Raw genomic sequence first — 24,300 nt, 5'->3', positions numbered from 1 at the left:
CTCCAGGATTGGGGTAAAAAAAAAAAAAAAAGAATCTGACAATTCCACTCTAATAAAAACTTATGTTTGCACACGAACCTGTACACAGGCCTGGGATGTAGGTCAGTGTTACACTGCTTGCCTATTATTTATGAGGCTCTGGGTTTGATCCCAGCACTGAAAAACAAAACAAAACAAAAAACACTGCAAAAAGCAAAACTAAAACAAACAAACAAACAAAAACATCTGTACACAGATGTCTGTGGCAGCCCTATTCAATATCCAAAACAGGAAACAATACAAATGTTCTTCTAGGGATGAATGGCCATCCATACAATGGAATGATAAGCTATACAAAGGAATGAATTATTGATATAACAACTGGTGTGAATCCCAAAGGCATTTTACTGAGTTAAAGAGGTCAGTCTCAAAAGGTCATATACTCAATGTTTGAACCTATAATAATATCTTTAAAAAATCAAACCATAGTGATTCAGAACAAAAGAGTGTTTGCCAGAGTAGGTTACTCACTCCCCTTTACTATCTCCCCTACATCTCTTCTACCTTCAACTGCTGTTAAATGCTTTGTTTTTAAAAGCTGAAACCAAGGCAAACTTGATAGTAATATAAAACCTCACAGTGTGTTGTTGGAGATGGGGGCTTTGGTCATTGTAGCCCTCTATTTCTTTTTTTATCATTAGAAAGCTAACACACAGTGGTATGAGGAAGCTGGCTACTATGGTGTGCCAAATTAATGTTTCAAGTACAGCCTTTTAATAGGGCCATTCACAATGTCAATAAGGAAACATTCCTGAGAGGGAGAGAGAGGTGAGCCTATGCCCTTGAACTTCACAGCCTGTGAAATAACAATCTGCAGAACAGACCTGCATAATTCACCCACATGTGTGCAAGTACTTTAGTGAGGCTCTTGGCCTCCTGCTTGATTTTAAGACCATGACCGCTAATAGGGAAGGAGAACATTTTCTTTCTAACCTTAACCTGACCTTCCTTTGACCTTCACATGGTTCTCTGTTTTAAGACCATGTGTGCTGATGAAGAAGGAAAACAGGGCTGGGGATGTGGCTCAAGCGGTAGCACACTTGCCTGGCATGCGTGCGGCCAGGGTTCGATCCTCAGCACCACATACAAACAAAGATGTTGTGTCCGCCGAAAACTAGAAAATAAATATTGAAAAATTCTCTCTCTTCTCCCTCTCTCTCTCACACTCTCTCTTTAAAAAAAAAAAGAAGGAAAATATTTTCTAACCTCAGGATGACCTTCTTTGTCCTTTGCAAGGTTTCCCCAGATCTTTCTTTCCCTTACTTTGCATTCCCTGCACAGCAATAAGTCAGTGCCCTCTCACTAGGTCCTTAGAACCTACTAAGTGTGTGAGGCTCTCATCCTGAGACCGTCCTTGACTACAAGAAATCAAGCAATTTACTCATCTACACATTAACATTATAAAGAAAAGGATATGGGCAAAAAAACATTTAAACATTTTAAAATAAATTATTTAAAGGGACATTAATGGAGGCAAAAAATAACCAAATATTCTGCATTTTCTCATTATAAAAAGAAACAAGTAGGGGCTGTGGTTGTAGTTCAGTGGTAGAGCACTTGTCTAGCATGTGTGAGGCACTGGGTTCTTTGATCCTCAGCACCACATAAAAATAAATTAATTAAATAAAGGTATAAAAAATACAATAACAACAACAAAAAAAGATTCAATCTGATTTTCAATATAAATAGTTATGTTTTCTGCAAATAAAGTTAATTTAAAAAAATACAAGTTATCATTACTTTTTAAAATAACACATGATAACTGTAAGAAATAAAAGTGTTTGAGTGTCATGAAATATTCCCAGGTGATAACCATTTTGACAGTTTGGAGTATATCCTTAAACAATGCATATATGCTTTTTTTTTTTTTTTTTTTTTTTTTTTTTGCATATATGCTTTTTAAAAAGTAAATTTTCCCTGTATAGGCAGACACTATAAATTGTCCCTTAATATCTATATTGTGCCATTTTTCTTAGTAATAACATTTCTGACTTTAGGTTGGGCATATGAGTGCCTAGAATTGTGTGTTCTCTATTTTCATGGTCAGTGGGAACAGCAAGAGTTTTAAAGTGAAAAGATTCCAGCTATGGTTTTGTTATAAGCTAGTTGGGCATTGCAAGGAAAGTCACTTCAACTTTTTTGTACGATAGGAGGCAGTCCTACACAGCGGTCACATCCAGATGTGTTCCCAAATCAGACACGTCCTAGATCCTGGTGTTATCTCAAACAAGATACTGAACTGTCTTTGCATCCTCTGTAGAATGGAGATTAGAATACCCCTTAATTCATTCAGTTGTTGTGAGAATTAAATTAGATAATGCACACGAAGAACTTAGCATAGAATAAGAGCTCAACAAATGTTAGCCTTTAATATTGTTACTGTCAGCTTTTGAAAAAGAATATAAAAATTCCTATTTTAGACGGCTTAAGATGAGGATAAACAGACATAAAAGACTTTAATAGTTAATGGAGTAATAAAGTCTAAAAAGGACTCTACTCCCCAACCTTGAGGTATGGGCTATCTTTTTTGGAAGAGGGATACTGGGGATTGAACTCAGGGGCACTCAACCACTGAGCCACATCCCCAGCCCTATTTTGTATTTTATTTACAAACGGGGTCTCACTGAGTTCTGAGGCTGGCTTTGAACTTGCAATCCTCCTGTCTCATCCTCCGGAGCTGCTGGGATTACAGGCGTGCACCACTGTGCCTAGCCTGGTATCTTATTATAGGAGTTCCATGTGTATGGCCCACAGAGAACAATCCACAGGAGTAACTAGGCAAGAGAATACATATGCAAGAAAACTCTCCACTCAGTTTAAATGAATTAATTAATTGGATGTTGTTGGAAACATACATGATATTAATCAGATACCTTGTTTCAGAATACTCAAGTCTTTCAGGCACACCTATGACTTCTAGGCATTCTCCTCATGGTTACTTTTCCTGGCCACATAGGGCTGATTAATGGTAAGTTATATGTATAGGGACACTTCATCTCACAGGTCCTACTACCAATGAAAAACTTTCATAGACTGAGGCCAGTTAGGGCAGAATCTGGCTCTATTCTCTGCTGTATTCTCAGGGCCAACACAGTGTATGGCAAATAGAAGATGCCCAATAAATTGGTGTCCAATGTCTCTTGAAACTTTCTTAGAGGCATATTTCACTGGCTGGGAGAGAAGCCTAGAAGAGACAGGAAACGTACATATCTAGTGTTTAATCTCTGCAGGATACTTCAGCTTTCATTAGCTACTAACCACTTTACAACATGGGTAAATACAGTCCCCTTCAGAACTGTTCCACAGCTCAAGGACATTAGTGTAAATCAATCAGAAACAAATAAATTCTGGAAAACCATCCTGGACTGTAATCTTACCTTTGAGGAAAGACAGTCTAAATCTAGACATGCTGTTTTTCAACTTGATTATACCAAGCACTGTACCAACTGATACTTTACAAGTTTTCTGCAATGGGAAAAGTAACCAGTCTTGATTTACTTGTATCTATTTTGTGAGCTGATGAGGTGATAATTTTTTGGTACTTTCTGTTTCAGAGTTCAATTCATGAGGCCCAATGATAAAGATGTGTGGGAAAAATGCACAGTAGTAGTTTTCAATGATTTGTAAAAAGTAAGATGCTTTTCAGATTATACAGAACATATATTATACACACAATATATGTATGTGTATGTGTTTATATATAGACATTTATGTATATATACACTTCTATATGCATGCTTGGGCATGCACACACACACAGAGTAAAAACAATGCAAATTTTAGAGCCATACAGATTTCAGTTCAAATTTTAGCTTTGCCATTTGTGAACTGTGGCCCTGGACAAGTTCCTTAACCTTGCTAAATATGTTTCCCTTCTATAAAAACTCATTAATAATACTTACCCCAAGGAATGCTTATGAGCATTACTCAATGCTGATAGATAAAATAATTTTGAGATAGACCTGAAATGAATTCTGCTTAATTTAGACAAGTTATATAACCTTTGCAGGTTGTTTCCATATCTGCAAAGTGGAATTTATAAAGAGGGTACCTAAAAAGATTATTGGGAGGGTAAATTAAATCTGTATAACATGTTTAGTACAATGATCAATATACAGTATGGGCCCAATACGTGTGAGCTATTACTAGTGGCACAATAATTACTATTTTTACACAAAAAGCAGCACTTAATAAGTGTTGATGCATCCATCTTCTCTACTTCTGTTTCCCACTGAGAAATATTCAAAAATTGGACAACTGAGTTAAGGGCAAGACATATCTTCATAAATTTTGTCATATTGCTCACTATAAAGCCTGTAGTGAACTTAGGTCTCTAATAACATGCAGAGTCTATCAATTTTACTACAACCCTCACCAATATTTTTTTCTGTCATTTTAATAGTGGAAATATGGTATCTCAAGATTACTTTCATTTATTACCATGGGAGTGAACATTTCCCCATCTGTTTTGTTTACCATTTGGTTATCTTATAGTGTGAATGATTTATTTCTATTTTTGCCTATTTATCAACTCGAATCTTGGTGGTTTTCTTAAAAATTTGAATCAACTTTTTATGTTACTATCATATTTAATGCAGATACTTTCCCAGGAAGCTGGACCCAGAACCATATGGCACAGATGAGAGACCAGGGGAAAGTTCTGTGTATTCAGGTGCATTTCTGTGGGGGTGGACAGGGGTTGCTGTCTCCTGCAGGGGAACTCAACTACTCTCATAGCTTTAGTATCAATCTCTGAATATCTCTGGACCTCCATGACTTTCCAGTCCTATATTCTAATTATGAAATGTTTCTTCTTAGTTGTCTTGTAGATACCTCAAGTCTATCATCTATCACAGGTACAACCAAGTTAATCAGATGTCCCCCATCTTGCTAATTTTCCAAACTTCCCCATTTGTTTCCTTATTGTCCTAGCCAAGAGATCTTGAAGCTGTTTCACAATAGAGTAAAAAGGCCCCCAGGGTCTCTCAGATAGGCCTGTTGAACTGTCTCTGAAATCACACTCTTGAATTGTAAGTCATGTGTCCTAATTTTTTATTTGGAAAATATGATGATCATACACATCAAGAGAATGAGAAGAACAGCCAAGTTGACTTGTTACCTCAGGCCCTTTCTGCATGTCAGTATCTGCTACTAAGACCCATGCATGTCAGCCTGAAGCAGGTGAGCAGAACAATCCCACAGAGACTGTCATCCTGACATGGGTATTTGATAGGAGAGCCAGAATTAAACAGAGAAAAAGAAAGTACTAGAAATCATTGTTTTGAGCACTTGACCCAACCATCTGCTTTCCTTAAATTATTTTTGTATTTTAATGATGACATCTATCAAATTGTTTGGGTAACTATTAATAGTTTAATAGTTACAATGTTGATTTTTGTCTTAGCATGTGGCTTTTTCTGTCAATGCCTCATTTAGGATGTGAGCATCATGAAATCAGAAAATGTGTTCCAGCCTTCCAATACCTAGCCCAGTGGCCTTTTCTATCTATGTGCAAATTCCGTTTCCTCAAAAGTCAACTGAAGTGGGCACCCAGAGCTGCTACAGAGAAAACACAACAAGGAAAGCATTGGGTCAAATATAAATGGTCAAAATTCCCTTGAATGAAAATTAAAAATGAATTATATCACTATTTCTAAGAATATAGAAGCCGAGTTAATAGCATCCTGAAAGGATGCTTCCTTCCTCTTATTTTCTCAATTTCTGCAAATATACAATGCATCAATGAAGAAGCTCCACCTCTTCAGAAACAAGAGCACTTTCAATAACACATATTAAAATAAACACAGTTTCTTAGTGCCTCAGGAATGCATGTGTTGAAGTCAAACTCCATTGCCTTTCTGAAGTTCCTCAGACTTCCAAGTGTGGTTGTGTGCTGTGTATGAACATTTGTGTGGATAGAGGTACATGGGTGTGGACACAGTGTTCTCAGGAAGACACACTTTTTATACTGTTTTGGGAAATAATGAAGCCTATTTTTCTAAAGGCAGAGTATGACAGTCAGGCTGGTGGTGCTCGCCTGGAATCCCAGCCACTCAGGAGGCTGAGGCAGGAGGATTTTGAGTTCAGGCAATCTAGCAAGACTACATCTCAAAATAAAAAATAAAACAGGCTGGGGATGTGATTCTGTGATAGAGCACCCTTGGGTTCCGTCACCAGTACCAAAATCAATCAATAAAATAAAATAATAATCCTAAAGGCAGAGTATGACGTATGAATTCATATCCTCAAACCTCAAATTTCACTCCTCCTCCAGAGTCATGTCTAGGGAAAAAGAATAATGACAGAGATTTGGGCCCAGTATACTCCAATTCGTTCTACAATGATTAGGGATTCCCAATTTGAAGGGTGTCCTGGAAGGACTTTTGGAAGTGTGTCCTTTGAAGGACTTTTGCAAGTAGGAGAGGATATCTAGAAAGAATTGAGAATCCAGAACTCACATCACCAGTTGGTTGATTACAAACAAAACCACTTTCTAAATTCCACCGGACACCACACATTGTGTGGCCTGAGAGTGATGACCTGAATTCCCTTCCACAATTACCTAGAGAAGGCCTTGGATGTGTCTAATCTAAGTCTGGTGAGAGAAGTACTTTCAATTCATTCCAGGATTTATCCTGTTCTTCCCCAGCAGAAAAACTGGTTAATTTGCAACCTAGGTAATTACCCACTTCTTTTGCTAGTAACAAATCCCTCATCTACATTTTATTGTAAGGTCAACAGTGAAATTCCTTAGAAACTTCCTCCTTACAACATCACGCACAAGGAGACCCACCCACTGCCGCCAACCCAGCGCGTGCAAGTCCCGTTCACCCTCACAAATCTCTCTTTGGCAAGTTCCTTGAGCTCCCGCCCTGGGGTTTGGTGCAAAGGGGCATCAGAGGAAGCAGCTGCCAGGATTCCGCTCTTGATAGCACCCCCGCCCTATTATTTCACCTGCCTGAAAAGGCCGGGTGCCCAGACCACCAAAGAGACACCTGAGTACCAGCGCAGCGAGGCCACGCAGCCCACATAGCGCCCGGACCCCGCGCGCCAGAGCACGGCCCACGTGTCCCGAGCCCGGGCAGGACAGTCGCGAGGGACCCACTGGGAACACACGGCAGAATGCGCCACCATCCTGCGGGATCCCAGACTTGGGTCCGAGTCCGTCTGGGATACCGGGTCTGCAGAGCACCAACCAGGCATTCCAAGAGTCCTTCAGAGAAAAACGCCGCGCAGACTTCCTTTGCCCACCCTCAGCCCCCGGAGCATCTGCCCGGAGCTCGCTGATCCGCGTCGCGCAGCCCTGGACGGACAGGTGCCCCACGCAAGCTCCTACCTACCCCGCGCACGCCCGGCGCTAGGAGAGCCGCGGACCCCGGGCTGCAGCTGGACCCACGCCCAGGAAAAGAGGAAGGAAGTTCTGTACCTGATCCTCTCCTTCTCTGCTCTTTGTAGTTCCTCATTTCTTTCCAGCACCTGAAGGATCTTCCTGGCTTCTTCCTCACTTAAAAAACTGAAATCGAACCCCTGAGGAACTTTCGTCATTTTCTCTACTGTGTGTGGCTTACGCTTAAGGTCCCTGGCGCCTCCTGTTACGATGGCATTTTTCAAGATCTGCAGAAGACTGGCTTCACGAACTTGATCCCATAGTCAATAAGTCCGCCCCTTGGAAAATCTAAAGCCACAAACCTAGGGAACGGCCCACATAAACAGGGATCATTTTGACAACACCTTAATGACATGTTTCTCTCGACCTGTCCAACCAAGATGCAAAGTGAACGACTAAAGGCAGAGAAGGAGCCAATCCCATTTCGAGGGAGGCGGGCCCGGCTTCGTCTCCTCCCCCCACCCACCTGCTCTCTGACTTGGTAGGCAAACAAGCCTACATAATTCTGCCTAAGTGAGGCCTAGGCTGAAGTGTTGGCCCCAGAGTATTTGCTTTGGTGGTTGCTCTTTGCTCTAAAAACTTGAGCTTGATTTGTAGAAGGAGTGAAAAGGAAAGAGATTCATAACTAATTCTCCCTTTCAATAATTAAGAGCTCATAGAAAATAGAATTGCAGGTAGAAGCTTTAGAACTGGTGGAAGGGTTTCTCTATTTGAGAGACCAGGAAGAGATAATCTAACATTAACAGCCATTTGTGGACAGACCTGGCAGAAGGGCTGAAATTTAGGGTATCCTTGGAAACGAATATTTGCCAAACTTGTCATCTCTCGTAACCCACCACCACCACTTCATTGCCCCCACGGAAGTCATCCTCAGATTTTGGAAATTCAGCAAACAAAAATCCCGTTTATGTTATTTTGGAAGACTGCGCTGGCTGGGGAAAGAGATGGTGAAAAGCTCCTCTGACTGAAGCGAAATGTAATCCTGTGAAACCACAGGAATAGCTTTCCTAGAAAGTAAATTATTCTGATATAGTAAAGTATGATGGAAATGTCCATAGACGTGTGTGTGTGTGTGTGTGTGTGTGTATATATATATATATATATATTTTTTTTTTTTTAATTGTTAAGGCTTTTCAGAAAGTATGCCTCTTCTTTTGACTTCACTTCCTACATAAAAACAAATTTGTCAGATGGACTTTCCTGCCCCAATAGCTTGCATTTGGTTACCTTATGATGTGGTGATGATTGCTAACATTAAAATGTATGTCCAGAGGCTGGGTTTGTGGCTCAGTGATAGAGCACTCGCCTAGCATGCACGAGGCACTGGATTCGATCCTCAGCACCACGTAAATGTAAAATAAAGATATTGTGTCCACCTAAAACGTAAGAATAAGCATTAAAAAAATAAAATGTATGTCCAAATGTATCATCTCTTCACATGGTAAATAAACCCAATAAAGATTTTTATATCTGACCACGGCACTGTGGTGCATGCCTGTAATCCCAGGCTGAGGCAGAGGATGGGAAGTTTGAGGCCAGCCTCAGAAACTCAGTGAGACCCTTTAAAAGGGCTGGGGATATAGCTCAGTGGTAGAGTGCTCCTGGGCTCAATACATAGCACCGGTCCCTCCAACCAAAAGATTTTGTATCAGTTAACAAGAATCTGAAATCAAAAATAACTCTTAATCGTTATTTAAAACATGTCTGGGAAACTAGCCATTTAAATAACTTTCTGTGGGTATAGTAATTATGTACATTAGTGTCATACAACACAGAGTTCCTTTATAAATTGTTTATGTGGAGGGAGTATTTTGGGGCAAGAAAGATGGTGGAATGAGATGGATGTCATTACCCTAGGTGCATGAATGATTGACTGTACATATGGTGCGAATCTGTATCATGTACAACCAGAGAAATGAAAAGGGATGCTGCAATTGTGTACAATGAATCAAAATGCATTTTGCTGTCATATATACCTAATTAAAATAAATAAATAAAATTGTTTATATGTTAATGATGGTGGTTTGAGAGTGTGTCTTGTATATAGTGTCCTATTTTTCTCATGTGTTCATTTATTCATTTATTGGGCATACACATGGGGCTTTTAAATATGAGAACCCAAGAGTTTTTACTCTGTTCCCAATATATCAGTGTTGATAGTATATATTGGTTAGTTTCAACCAACATATTCTGGTGTTTCTTACATGAAGGTATTGAATACTCCAATTACCACTGAGCTACATCCCCACCCCTTATTTTATTTTATTTTGAGACAGCATCATGCCAAATTGCTTAGGGCCTTACCAAATTGCTAAGGCTGACCTTGAACTTGCAATCCTCTTGCCTCAGCCTCCCAAGTTGCTGGGATTTCAGGCATGGGCTGCCAGCCCTGCTCATTGTCTTTAGAAAGTTTATAATATAAATAATATTAAGTGGGTAAGAAAACATGAGTAGAAATATAACTACATAGTAAAAAGATTCCATGAACATTAATCTAGTTCTAGCTAAGAAGATCAGAGAAGAGGGTAGTCTATTTAGGTTGCAACATGAAGTGTCAGATATCAATAGGAAAAAATAGAGGGTGATGAGAGAAGACATGCAAGTCTATTCTACGCAAGGGGAACATTGGATGACCCATGTACACTCTAGGAATCTTCCTATTCCATCATCTTTGATTAATGGTCAGAGTGAGCAAAAATTTGGATGATAGAAAATTTAGGTACATATTCAGGGATTAGTGATGATCTGTTTTGGCTGGAACATACATTCTCAATAGGGGCAAAATCTTACTCTTTTTATGTATAGATCACAGATAAATGTACAATACCTAGACAGATATACAGTATATCTGTGATATTAACATTTCATGAATGGAACAATTAATTAAAAAAAAAAACTCCAAAAAGACTCCATGTGGGGTGGGTACAGTAATGAAAAAGAATGTTTTGAGGCAGTAGGCTAGCATGCATGGTACATAAGGAGGAAAAAGGCTGAGATCTTACTGTGAATACCATGCTAAAGATTCTGGACTTCATTGTGTGAGCAATGAGGAACCAATACAAGTTTTGAGGGGTGACAACTATACATTTAAAATGGAACTTTGGGAAGATAACTCTGATAGTAGGAGACAAGGAAGAGTAGAGGGAAGAAAGCAGCAAAGAAACCATTGTATTATGCTGATGCTGGAGAAAGGGGGAGGAGGGCCTGAACAAAGCAGTGGCGGTGATAGCAGAAAAGAGGGCTGTAGTCCAAGGATATGAGCTGGAATTAATAACTTGTTAGATAGGGGGTTAAGAAAGAAAAATTCAGTCTGGTGTGAAGGCTCATGCCTGTAATCCTAAATGAATCAGGGGACTGCAGTAGGAGATCCCAAAGTTCAAGGCCAGCCCGGGAAACTTAGCAAGACCCTGTTTTAAAATAAAAATAAAAGGACCAAGGATATAGCTCAGTGGTTGCCTGCCACTAAGTACAATCCTCACCATACTCCCCATCCCCCCAAGAAAGATTCAAAAAGATGATGCAAGACTTCACAAGTGTTTGAAAGGAAATTAGTCTATTTGATGGTACCAGAAACGATCTCTTTCTAGAGATCAGGTGTTCAGTTTTAGACACAAGGAGTGCCTGCAATTCCTTCATGTGGGGATACCCAACAAATATGATAAATGTAGAACCAGAATTTTCGAAGCAGGGATGGAGAAGTAGATTTGGAAGTCATCTGCTTGAAGATGATTGCCAAAACCCTGGACTAGATAACATGTTTGCAGCAAAGGATGGACAGGGAGCAGAGGCTGAGGTCAGAACTTTGAATGACCAAGCCTATCCCACAAAGCACATCAGCACTGAGTCATGCTTCCACCCTGGGTTGTGGCACAATAGAGCACACTATTAAGAAATTTTTATGCTGACTTTTTTTTTTTTAAATATTTATTTCTTAGTTTTCGGTGGACACAACATCTTTGTTTGTATGTGGTGCTGAGGATCGAACCCGGGCCGCACGCATGCCAGGCGAGCGCGCTACTGCTTGAGCCACATCCCCAGCCCCTTATGCTGACATTTTATATTGAGAAATTTACAAGGCTTTGGGGATTGTCCTGGAAAACATATAGATTAGTTTCATTGGGATTATAATCACAGTACTTTCAAAATAAAAATAATTGTCAAAGTTTGTTTTAGGGGCTTGTGCAGGCAGCAGTAAGCACTAATTTTCCATCTCAGTATCTGGTAACCCTGGTAATCTCTTCCCAGGTTCTCAACTAAAGAGATGCTCATCAGTTTGTTTTTAAACAAGCTCAATAGAAAAGAATACTCTTTAGACATCTCCCATAGTCTTATTTTCTCCAGGCTCTTGTTGGTCACATCCCCAGCAGAGTTTTGTTTCTTGCTTTACAACCACCCAGCCAAGAGAAAACATGATCACAACACTTATTTGAATTTATAAACTTTTGCCATTCAAAGTCACCTATGACCCTAGCAGGCCATTGAAAAGCAGCTCAATAGATTCTGTTTTCACAGAAGTATCTTTGTAGCAAGTTTTGGCTCTTCTCCCTGGACAATCCAGATGCCTTCCAATAATAGGTCATAGGGTGTGTTTGGTGGTAGCCTTTAGTTAAACAAGCAAATTCTTGTAACTTATTAACTTGATTGATTTTGGTAACTGACCTTTATTATTAAACAAGAGATGTAAAACTCAGAAAAGAGTTTGCACAGTTGTTCATTTCGTTTTCATTGTTCTAACTATTCAGTGAATAGCTTTGCAAATTTAGATTAGAACTAGTTTTTTAGTTCCATTTGAGGATTCAGTTCTATATCCACAATTATGAGAGTAGAGTCCATAAAAATATCAGATCATAATTAATTTTAGCTTTTTAAAAAACTTTTGAAAGGAAGATCATAATTGAATTGTAAAAATTCAATGAGATGGTACAAATAAAGCAATTAATAAGTGTTCAATAAATGGTACCGACTAATATTATTTGCTCATAAAGCAGCCTACAATTATGAAAATATTATTTTCTTTGATTACAAAAGTGTTACCTATTTGTTGGGCTAAGCAAAAAAAAACTCTCTCTCTCTCTCTCTCTCTCTCTCTCTCCATATATATATATATATATATATATATATATATATATCTCAGATTGATGAAGCCCAATTCTGAGGTTTATTACTGACAAACTTTAATGGAAAAATGTGTCTTAGTTCTGTAGCTAAATAGCCTTACTAGTGTGACCCTTCCAAATCTCACCCTGAGGTAGAACACCAAAGGGAGACTTGGATTTGGAGAATATATGTTATTCGTGATAGGCATAGCCAGGGAGCAGAGAGAATGATCACCAAATGCTTCAAACTTTCTAACAAGTTAATTCCACTCTGCTAAAAACCATGGACCAAGCTGGGTGCAGGGGTGCACACACGTAATCCCAGTGTTTCAAAAGGCAGGAGAAAATTTGAGGCCAGCTTCAGCAACTTAGCAAGACCGCGAGCAGTTTAGCAAAACTCTGTCTCAAAATAAAAAATAAAAAAGCCTGGCAATAGAGCTCAATAGTAAAGCATCCCTGTCTTCAATCCCAGTACCTCCTCTCCCCCAAAAAAGCTTGTATGGAGGAGTTCATACCCTTACCAACCTCCAGTCAGGTAATTTACGCTTCCACATACTCTGAGAAAGAACAGGTAAGGGTCATACAGAGAGGCTGGAAATTATTCAAGTCATAGAGTTCCCCTCCTAGAAAAGTGAAGGAATGGGCTTTTCCCCAATAATGTTCATCATATGTAAATGTAGGACTATGGAAAAAAGTGAAAAGTATTGATATCTTAATCAATAATCCCATCAACTATTAATGTATTTATTAATGTATTAATGTCATTATTAATATCATTTTTCGTTATTATAAATAAATAATAGTTTTGTTTATGTCCATATAGTCCCATTTTCCATATAAATTTATTTAAAATAGAAATAGCATTATTATAATAGTCTCCTAGAATTTTCCTTTATGTGGCTGCCTAGACTTCCTAGGATAACATGTTACTGGGGACCCTTGAATCATCTGAACATTATGTAAGATCATAGTGACAACCAGAGACTTCTGGAGTGTTTAAACAAGTCACTGAGCCCTGATGTGATGTATGGCAGGAGTGTATGACACTGAAATCCCAAATATCAAATGAGGCAAGGGGGTCAAGAGCCTCTGACTCTTTCATGTCAGAATTCAATAAATCTGATGTCTAGATCTCAAAATTGACCTGACCAAAACCAACCAACCAACCAACCAAACAACCAAACAACAACAAAAAAACCCCGAAACCCAAACTAAACCAAACAAAAATCTGATGAAATCTGGCACTGAGCAGCACACACTAATATTATCCTAATTGTAAACATTCAATTCTGCCTGGCCCCACACATTCACTGTAAGGGGCTTTCAGTGTTCCCACTCCACCTGAAGGATGAAGGAGAGAGGCAGTGGGCTCTGAGATGTGTGTAAACACCCAGGACTGCTCAAAACACAGAAAAAAGTAAATATTTCCAGATGCTGTATGAATTTATTATCCTAATAGCCACACCTGAAAAAACTAGGTCAATACAAAAAACTGTAATTTCCCTAGTGCCTTTGGAGATGTAAAGAAATCCTAGGAAAAAACAAATGCCAAAAAACCAAAAAGGTAGAAAAACATCAGATGGCTGAATATTCCTTTATTCCAGGAATAAAGCATATATCTAAATTGACATGATTTACTTTATCATCCTTAATGGAAGCAAATTCTATGATCAAAATGTTTTTGATAAAATTCAAGATTATTTTGTGTTAGAATTAAACTACATAAAACTAGATTTAGCATCCTTAGTGAACTAGAATTGGAAGGTTTCCTTGATATGATAAGGAACAGTCCATCCCAGACAATACTAATGTTATAATTAATGATGAGTTCATTTAGTAAGTGCTAAGAGCCACAGCCAAATAATATGATGCATAGCATTTTTGGTTGGAAGGTGACGCCAGCAAGCCATTGAGATGATATGATTATGTTAAGATCTGCATTCATATGGATATATGGAACTCCTGGAGAGTTCCCATTGGTTGGGGAAGTGCGGTAGGAGGGAATTCCTGAGGAGGGACTTCCTGTTGGGGTCCGGGAGAACGCGGCGTGGGTCGGTAGGCAATCTTCCCAGGAGCATATGGGGCATTGGCGGCAGTTTCAAAAATAAAGTTTGTTCCTGCTTGAGTGGCTCGTGATTTTGTGCCCAGCCAGACTGCGGCAAGTAAGAACAAATTAAAGCTACCTTCTCTTTCTGGTAGCATTAATCAATAGGATAAAAAGAAAAAGCAATGAGGTATAACTCTCAAGAAAGAGAAAATTTGTAATAGATGATGATTATCTGCTTAGAAAATAAAAAGAAATCCATTTAAAAACTATTAGAACTAGAAAGAGGATACATATAAGTGGCCGTCATGTTGTATCATCCAACAAATATTTATGCAATGTCCACCATGTTGGGAAATGTTCTGGACACCTCTTAAGCAAGGTGTTCCTGCCCTTAAGAATATTATTAGGAATAAATCTATATAAATTAAGAGTGTGGTAAGTGCTATGAATCAAATAAACAGGGAGGGGAGGAGAGAGGGTTCAGCCAGAGTGGTCAGCCAGGGAAGACAATGACCAGATGCCAGAGTAGTGGAGACTGGAAAGATAAGAAGCCAGACGTGTAAAGAAGTAGGAAAATAAGTGCAGAGATTTCCTCGAATTGGCTTGAGTTTGAAAAATGAGGACAAAGAGTAGACTTATGTGCTATTTGTAAAATCTTTTGAATTTATGTCATCTTCATATAAGACATAATCCACGGGGCTCCTGCCCCAGATAATGTGGCTTAGTGGTTAAAGGCATTTAGTATTCACTCAACCTGCTATGTTGAACAAATGTTCAACCCCGTGCCAGGTGCTAGAAACACAGAGGTACAAAACCAAACAGATGTGTAGCCTCCTGGACTTTGTGTTCCTGAGGGAAGAGACAGATGATATACACATACATAAATAAAAGATTTACTAACTACAATAAGTACTCTGAAGAAAACTAACATTACAAAGAGAACTTTGCTACCTAACTTGAAGGGGTCTGGAAGCCCACTCTGAATTGACAGTGAAGTGGTAATCTGAGGGTTGTCAAGGACCTAACCTTGAAAAGAGCCAGAAGAATGGCTTTGTGAGCTGGGGCAAGGACTCAGATGCAGAGGCAGGAGTTGGCAGGCTTTGGGCTGATGTTCCTGGACCACGGTAAATGCAGGGAAAAGAGATATAAAAGAAATGTCTGAGAAGTAGATATGGACCTGATAAGGTGGTTAGGCCAAGGTCAGAGTATTTAGATCTTATTCTAGGGGCTTGGGCTTGGAGTCAGAAGTCCTTGGTTCAAGCTCTGGCTACACCATTTTTTAGACGTGTGACCTCGGGTTGTTATTTCATCTCTTCATCTGTGAACTGAGGATAACAATAATGCCCCCCTTATAAGGTTGTAGAATTAAATCTGATAACGTATGTGAAGTGCTTAATGTGGAGAGAAGGGGGGGTGACACTTCCCAGTACATTTTCCTCCTTATACCTGCCCAGTTTCTGGGATGGCAAAGGATTTGCCAATACCTTCTCTTCTCTCCTTGACCCCAACCTAGAGGAACTCTTGCCTCTGGGTAGAACTCACTTCAAATATTTGTGATGTAAGGGTTAAAAGTGTTTTAAATTGAAAATGACACCAAAGTAAACAACAACAAAAAAGATTTATAATTCTATCATCCTAATTCAAGGACTCTTTCCATATTTGAATACCATCCCAAAGTTCTTTGCCCATGTGTGCATGTGTATAGTGAGTGGGACTGAAAGGCTGCCTTTCCTCATGCACAGGTGTGCAACAGACTCTTTGCAACCTCTAATTATCTGGATCATTGCAATTAATATACCACTTAATCTAATCAAATGGTAGTTCAAATTAAGCCAGAAATTGTTTTCCTTCCCACTGTGTGGTTTAAAGACAGTTTATTAACGTTTGTATTTTTTCCCTATTTGATTCAAAAAACCTAAGTTTTAAACTAGATAAAATGTCATCTGTAACACATGTCTATAAACACATATTCAAAACAGTTGTAATCAGAGTGGTGCATATTTTGATAAACGTTTTTAGTACTATTACTGAAAGACTTCTGTAGAATTTCAAAATCTAGTTGGATTTTAAGTTTCAAAGTTCCTTTGAGAACTTTAAAGTGTTTTACAGAAATAAGATTGTTGATGCCTTTATTTTACCCCAGGAACCAGATCTAGCATTTTATAGTATTGATTCTTTGGACACGCTTTCGTAGGGCAATTCTACCTACTTCTGCGTGCCTTTCTTTCCAGAGGACAGTGACCTTTCACTAACAATGTGTACACCTGGAAAAGAAAGCTTTTTTGTTTATTCTTGGGAAATCTTCCATAAGTAAGAAAAGCAGCATTGTGAGAGTATCTACAATGCTGATGGGGAGGAGGGATAAGTCCCATGACTGCTCTCAGTAAAAGACTTGAATGTTCTCAGTTATCACATAGGAGGATGGCACATTCCTGTAATCCCAGTACTTAGGAGGCTGACGCAGGAGGATTGAAAGTTCAAGGTCAGCCTCAGCAATTTAACAAGACTCTGTTTCGAAATAAAAAGGGCTAGGGATCTAGCTCAGTGGTAGAGTGCCCCTAGCTTCAATTCCCAGTGCCATAAAAGAAAGAAAAAGAAAAAAAGAATAAAAAAAACTTTATCAGAACCTGGGGTTATGGCTCAGTGGCAGAGCACTTGCCTGGCACACATGAGGCACTGAGTTCAATCCTTAGCACCACGTAAAAATAAACAAACAAAATAAAGATATTGTGTCCATCCATAACTAAAAAAAAAAAAGCTTTATCAGTAACTCACTTTTTCTAAATCAAAGGCTTATGTTTGCTTCCATAATTCTAATCCATTGAATCTGATTTTGCTGCTTGAGTCCAGGAGGTTGCCCTCTGAGTAACTTGGAATGTACAAGATTGGTGAAAAAAAAAAAAAAAAGACTTTTCCCTGTACTACTTCTGTATTGTATGGAGAGGTGGGGGAAGTGGAATCTAGTGGCCAAAAATTACAATACAGAAGACTGAGCTCAGTCCCTTCCATGTTTCAAAGAGACATCCATTCAGAATAAAAGGTGTGAGATTGAAAGTTAAATCTTCCTTTCCCCATCCTCAGGTGTGCAGCAACCTCTTTGTAACCTCTAATTAATTAGATCAATGCAATTAATTAATATGCGACTTACATCTAATCAAATTGTGTCTCAGACTAAACTGGAAGCCTTTTTTTTTCTCCTTTGTGCCTTTTAAAGAGAATTGATTAATGTAATTTTTTTCTCATTTTTATTTAAAAACCTCGGTTTTAAACTACATAAAATTGTTATCTGTTTAACAGGACAAGCACAGTAACAGTATTGTAGTTCTTCAAAATTTGCACTGTGATTTAAGTAGGCAAATTTCTATTAAGTAGAATGTGATAATTGTATTTCTTGTTTCTAAATTCATTATTAGTACCAAGCTAGTTTCTGGCTAAATCCTTAATGCAGAAATAACTAATCAAGGCTTCCCTAACTTAACCTCCATGACAGTTTGGAAGTATTCTAAGTACTATATTTTCTGTTCCTTTGTTTCCTTTACTAGTCATTTATTCTCATGGATGAGGCATGCTTCAAAAAATATGTAAGCCATACACACATATCAGGATTCTCTGGCATTTGATTTTCTCTGGTTATATTTGTTATTTAACATGGATGGAAGTTTATCATCAAGTAACAAGTTGGATGACAAATATAATGTTCTCTAGTGCCATCCACCAGGATAGGGATATCTACTTTCTAAATAAGAACAGCTGAAAGAACATATGAAGTTGTTGCAGAGCATGGAGAAGCATGCTAAATCTTGAGCTGAGCGTGAGGATCTGCAAGAATTATCTGTAATGAAGGGCTTTCTTGGGTAGTAGAACATTTTGGCTGGAGGTAAAAATATGTCATGCTTGTTTGCTGTCCCTAGGTTAGAAGGCCTAATTGAGCACTAATGACTACTCTTTTAGAATAACTTAGGTCTTACTAAATCCTATTAAACTAATTATTGTGTTGATGAATAATGCCAGTGCTTTAATTATATTACCAATCGTCACATGATGGTATGTATCATACCAGATGTTCTTCTGACCCAGGGGTTGACTAGATAGACAGACTTTTTAATTAATTAATAGCATATTTTAACCCATAGTCATGGTGGAAAAGGCACTTAACATATTAAGAGATATAAACCAGAAAGAGTATCCCCAAAACTGACTAAGAAATGGTCACACAAATGTATAAACACAATAGGTGTGATCCAAGCTTATAAACAATTTACATAATAGCATATGCCCTTCTATTTTTGTTAAAACCTTAAGTATTATAATTCAATCAGTACTTTTCCCAGAGAGTTATATTCTTATAATCTTTAGATATGATAAGCAATGAAAGCTTTGGAAACATTGATCCTTTACCCTTTGGTGTAACTGTTTAAACACTAGATGAAAGATTATTTTTTACAGTGTTGGGGATTGAACCCAGAGTCTTGGAAATGCTAGGTAAGTGCTGTACCACGGAGCTACATCCTGAGCCCAGAAATGATAGATTCTTTATATTTCCCTCCTGTTCATTTTCAAGACTGTCCAACTGCAATGAACCAATAACCATTTAATACATTTCCCAGCTTATCAAATTTCTCTCTTGAAACCCTACTCCTTGCATCCTGCATCCATTCTCAGTGTAGTCATTCATTCTAGGTTGTTTTGATTAACTTGCTCAAAGTTGTCTTTGTTCATTCTTTCATTCAGCTAATACCTACTGGTCATCTGCCATGTGCCAGGCATCATTCTAGGGCTGTTCTCTACTTTTCTATTCTAATTCTCTTTTTAGTTTAATTTCCTCCAAATTCCTGCCTTGATCTTTTAAAGCAGTTATTTGTCCTTATCTCAGACACCTCTCCTTTTTAAAAAAAAATTTTTTTGGTAGTTGTACATGGACAGCAGGTCTTTATTTTATTTATTTATTTTTATGTGGTGCTAAGGATCAAACTCAGTGCCTCACATGTGCAGAGCAAGCGCTTTGCCACTGAGCTACAGCTCCAGCCCTTGGATACTTCTCTTTTATGTAGATTTATATTATTCAGCAATATTTTAGAATTAAAGGTTACCTGTGACAGAGAGTTTTCCTCCTACATAATTTGCTGTCCTCCTAGGACTCCCACTTCAACAAAGGTGTCTTTAACTTAAAGTGGGTTAAATGGGATCAGTAGGAAAATAAATAAGAGAAAAGGAAATATAAATCTTATACATATGGCAAATATTGTGCAAATTATATATAAATCCCTAGGATGGTTTGAAAATCATTTTCCATGTGTATAGGATTCCTTTGAAGGTACTGATATATTTTGATCCTAGATAGAAGTGGTATTCATACAACATTGTGAGTGAACTAAATGCCACAAAATTTTTCATGTTAAAATGATTAAATCTGTTAGGTGAATGCCATCTCAATACAACTTGTTAAAATCATATTTAACTGTTTTTTCCCTGTTAATAAAATTGTAAACTTATCTGCCCTCACCCTAGTTGTCTAGGGAATAGTCCAAATATAACCTCAGTGCATCAAGCAGAATGCCTTCATTAACTCAATCTTACTAAAACACGAAGTTTAGGATTAGTTAAGTAGGAAGTATTAAGTCAAAGGAGCTATAAACACTTGCAAGACACAACCACTCTGTTTCTGATTTATAGCCTGGTGCTCCACATGACTCTGAATGCTGCAACAAGAAGGATCTCCACCTGTGGATGGAGAGCAGTTCCTAATAGCCATCTAGTAACCATAAGGAGCAAGACTTCCTGGAAAATTGACCTGAAGGAAAGAAAGGCTGTTTGTAGGAGGAGCAAGTGAAGATTTTAGACATCTGAGGGAAAAGATGGCTGAGATCCTGCAATGTCAGGAAGCATAAGAGGCCATTATCCATAAATAAATACACATTAAGAAACGTATCTAGTGCTCAGGAGCAGAAGAATTATTCTGATGGTAGTTAATCTGTTTTTTTTTAAATTTTTTATTTATTTGGGGGGGTACCAGATATTGAACTCAGGGGCACTCGACCCCTGAGCCACATCCCCAGCCCTTTTATGTATTTTATTTAGAGACAGGGTCTCACTGAGTTGCTTAGTGCCTCACTGTTGCTGAAGCTGGCTTTGAACTCACAATCCTCCTGCCTCAGACTCCTGAGCTGCAGAGATTTTAGGCATGCGCCACTGTGCCTAACTAGTTAATCTGTTTTTGATTTTCAGAGTTAGGCAGTTAAATAACATTCAGCTATGTTTAATTGAAGGAAGGTTGAACACTTTTACTGTTTAAAGAAAACCTGCTTTCCTTTTAATCATCCTCATTTCATTACCCTATCCAACCTCTTGGCATTTTTTGTATTTTTTTTTATATTATTATTGAAAATTAGAACTCAGATGATTTTTCTACTGGGGAGGTCTGAACCCAGCCTGTTTTCTATAAGTGAGTGCCCTGGTTTATATGTGACAGAAAGGGGCACCAATGGGAACACTGAGAGAAGGACTTTTAAAGAAGATGATGCTAAAGAACAATGGTTATTAAAGTGACCTGGAAGTGGATGTGGAGGTCAAGGAGAATACCAATATCTGAGAGTCCTGAGACCCCAGCGTCAAGAGGCAGAAGCTAACATAAGAAGCAGCCACCATCTTCGGTCAAAACTTCTATCCTAGATAGAAGTGGTATTCATATAACATTGTGAGTGAACTAAATGAGGTCATGAGGAGGAAATCAGTTTTAGGATAAAGAAGGAAGAAACACTCAAAGAAAGGTCTGTAAATGTACAGGAAATTTTGGCAAAATTAATTAGGGTTCCAGAGGTCATAAGACAATGAGTTTGGGAAGAAGTTGAATTGGATGGAGCAGAGTTGGAGGAAACTGATTCAGAAGGACTGAGAAAAGGAGAGGTCAATGGACAAGAAGAAGATTTATCAAGAGCAAGATTACTGAGATCCAGGTGTGTACTCAGGTGGTAGTAAGTACCACTTCTAGGACAAGAGTGTCAATCTATTCATCCCCAAAGTCCCATCATTTCCAGAGTGGACTGGTCACAAAGGCAGTGACTCTGCTGCCTGCAAGGTCTCAGTGTCTGAGCAGCTCTGGCCTGAGGTTCACAAGTGAAAGTCATGGGAAAGGACCAGAAGGAGCAGAGAAATTGATGCTACTCTTACAAAAGATCAGTTGTGTGATAGAGTAGAGGACGCATTAGAGCAGACTCTCCCAGCTGTGTGCTCTCCAGTCTCCCCCACTGTCTTTTTCTATAACCCATTCTAAGGCTGGGCTCAGCTACTTACTTCACCAAGTCCTTTGTACCTGCTCCAACCCACCTGCTCTACTTTCCCCAAAACTTTTCCACCTATGAATCAACCCCACGCAACTTAAAAATCAAATTATTCACGTATTTTTTAGATATTTTAAATTGTTTTCCTTCTGAGATTTTTAAGTTTGATTTTAATCTTTTTATAGACAGCATTTCACACTTAAGACTCTGCTGAGACCCATTTCATGTATGAAGCCTCTCCCCATCCCTCCCCTTATGATTCATCCCTGCCTGAAGACAGCCTTCTCAAGCCTCATCTACCCATATGAACTTTTATCATAGCACTTAGGATTCTTTATGGAAATTTTGTTCGCAGAATTCTCATTCTTAGCTAGAGATAAACCCAGTGAAGCAGGACCCTATGTTGATTCTTTTTGTTAAACTCATATATTCTGATCCAGTTTCAATCTTTTTTCACATCACTTACAGAATTTTAAAGTTTAGAAACCACAGAGAACATTTTCATTTTTTCTTCAGAGACCACAGAGAACTTAAATTATTGGATTTTTATTGAAATTGAGTCTCAAGAAAAGTTGGAGACATTAGGAGTTCTAAAAACAGAAATTTTTTGAAATAAGAATCTGAGAATGACAGCAAAAGAAACAATCTGTGAGGTGAACAGAGAGCCTACATCCTGAGAGCAAATTTTTACCCCTCACACATCAGATAGAGCACTAATCTCTAGGGTGTATAACCCAATCAACAAATGAGCCAAGGACCTGAACAGACACTTCTCAGAAGAGAATATACAATCAATCAACAAATATATGAAAAAATGCTCATCATCTCTAGCAATTAGAGAAATGCAAATCAAAACTACTCTAAGATACCATCTCCCTCCAGTCAGAATGGCAGCTATTATGAAGACAAACAACAATAAGTGTTGGCGAGGACGTGGGGAAAAGTTACATTCATACATTGCTGGTGGGACTCCAAATTGGTGCAGCCAAAATGGAAAACAGTACGGAGATTTCTTAGAAAATTGGGAATGGAACCACCATTTGACCCAGCTATTCCACTCCTCGGTCTATATCCAAAAGACTTAAAAACAACATACTACAGGACACAGCCACATCAATGTTTATAGCAGCACAATTCATAATAACTAAACTGTGGAGCCAACCTAGATGCCCTTCAGTGGATGAATGGATAAAAAAAAAATGTGACACATATACACAATGGAATATTACTCAGTGATAAAAGAGAATAAAAATCATGGCATTTGCTGGTAAATGGATGGCGTTAGAGAAGATAACGCTAAATTAGTCAATCCCAAAAAACAAAGGCTGAATGTTTTCTCTGATATAAGGAGGCTGACTCATAGTGGGGTAGGGAGAGGGAGCATGGGAGGAAAAAATGAATTCTAGATAGAGAAGAGGGGTGGGAGGAAAAGGGAGGGGGCAGAGGATTAGCAAGGATGGTAGAATGTGATAGACATCATTATCCAAAGTACATGTGTGAAGACACAAATCAGTGTCAACATACTTTATATACAATCAGAGATATGAAAAATTATGCTGCATACGCATAATAAGAATTATAATGCATTCCACTGTCATTTATTTTTTTAAAAATCAATTTTAAAAAAGAATCTGAGAACGAGAAGAAGGACATCATCTGGGCCAAACAACAGAGATAGTGCAGTATGAATGTAAAGCACTATTTGTGAAAATATCATCATCCAATATAAGATTTTAGAAAAAAAAAGGAGGAAGAGTTTCATTTCTCTTTGTTCCCTTTATCACACACATGTTACTCACATGCCTTGAAAGAACTAAAGAAGGAAGAATCCTGGAATTCAATGCTGGAGTACTCAGTAGTAACACTGAGAGCAAAAATTGCTTTTTAAACTCAGTAATACTTATATTTATTAAAAGTTTTCTGGTATTTAGTGTGGGGAGAATATGGAGTCTACTAGAAAATAATCCATCACAATTTTTCCTCATTTATTGTATAAAACACCCTCTAAATAAAACATTCTTGCTTCCATATAAGACTATCAGAGCATCAAACAATTGGAAACCATGTCCCTACTGGTACTTACATCTGGGCAGCTGGAAATGATGGTGTGACTGGCATGGTGGATCTAGAATGTATTAACAATTGTTTTGTTTTGTTTGGCTCACATATATATGTGCTCTTCTAATTTGCATGCACAATTACCTAAACGCCAAGCAATTATCCACTTTCCTCACAGGATGATTTATACATGTGACAATCCCTTCTCTTCACTAATCTTTCTTACCTCCACCCGGAGTTGCATAAGGGCCCAGGTACTTGCCACCTGCCTTCTTTTAAACCAAATCTAGTTAGGGACATTTCTGTAGCTCTGGGACTCTGTCCTATTAGGTCTAGAACTCTTCCTCATGAACCAATTTTTAAAAATCATGTCTGCATTGAACAAAATTACATTCT

The 24,300-nt window shown here is 38.3% G+C and overlaps 1 protein-coding gene across 3 annotated transcripts in view; it reads right to left on the bottom strand.

Annotated features, from left to right (window-relative positions):
• Nucleotides 1-23,960, bottom strand: part of Exph5 (exophilin 5) — a 91,647-nt gene extending 67,687 nt beyond the window's left edge. For 2 of the 3 annotated variants that reach the window (XM_046466253.2, XM_046466264.2), the window contains exon 1: nucleotides 7,466-7,793. In XM_046466253.2, the coding sequence (XP_046322209.1) occupies nucleotides 7,466-7,584 (119 nt within the window). In that variant the 5' untranslated portion in view covers nucleotides 7,585-7,793. Of the gene's footprint in view, nucleotides 1-7,465; nucleotides 7,794-23,929 lie in introns of those variants that run through there. The other variant, XM_058586497.1, reaches the window with a different exon arrangement.
• Nucleotides 23,961-24,300: the final 340 nt, after the last annotated feature.

This window comes from Marmota monax, unplaced genomic scaffold (assembly GCF_021218885.2).
Source record: "Marmota monax isolate L192 unplaced genomic scaffold, Marmota_monax_Labrador192_F-V1.1 WCK01_AAM20220418_F8-fsc00045, whole genome shotgun sequence".
Taxonomy (NCBI): Eukaryota; Metazoa; Chordata; class Mammalia; order Rodentia; family Sciuridae; genus Marmota; species Marmota monax.
This window is presented reverse-complemented; position numbering and strand designations above follow the sequence as displayed.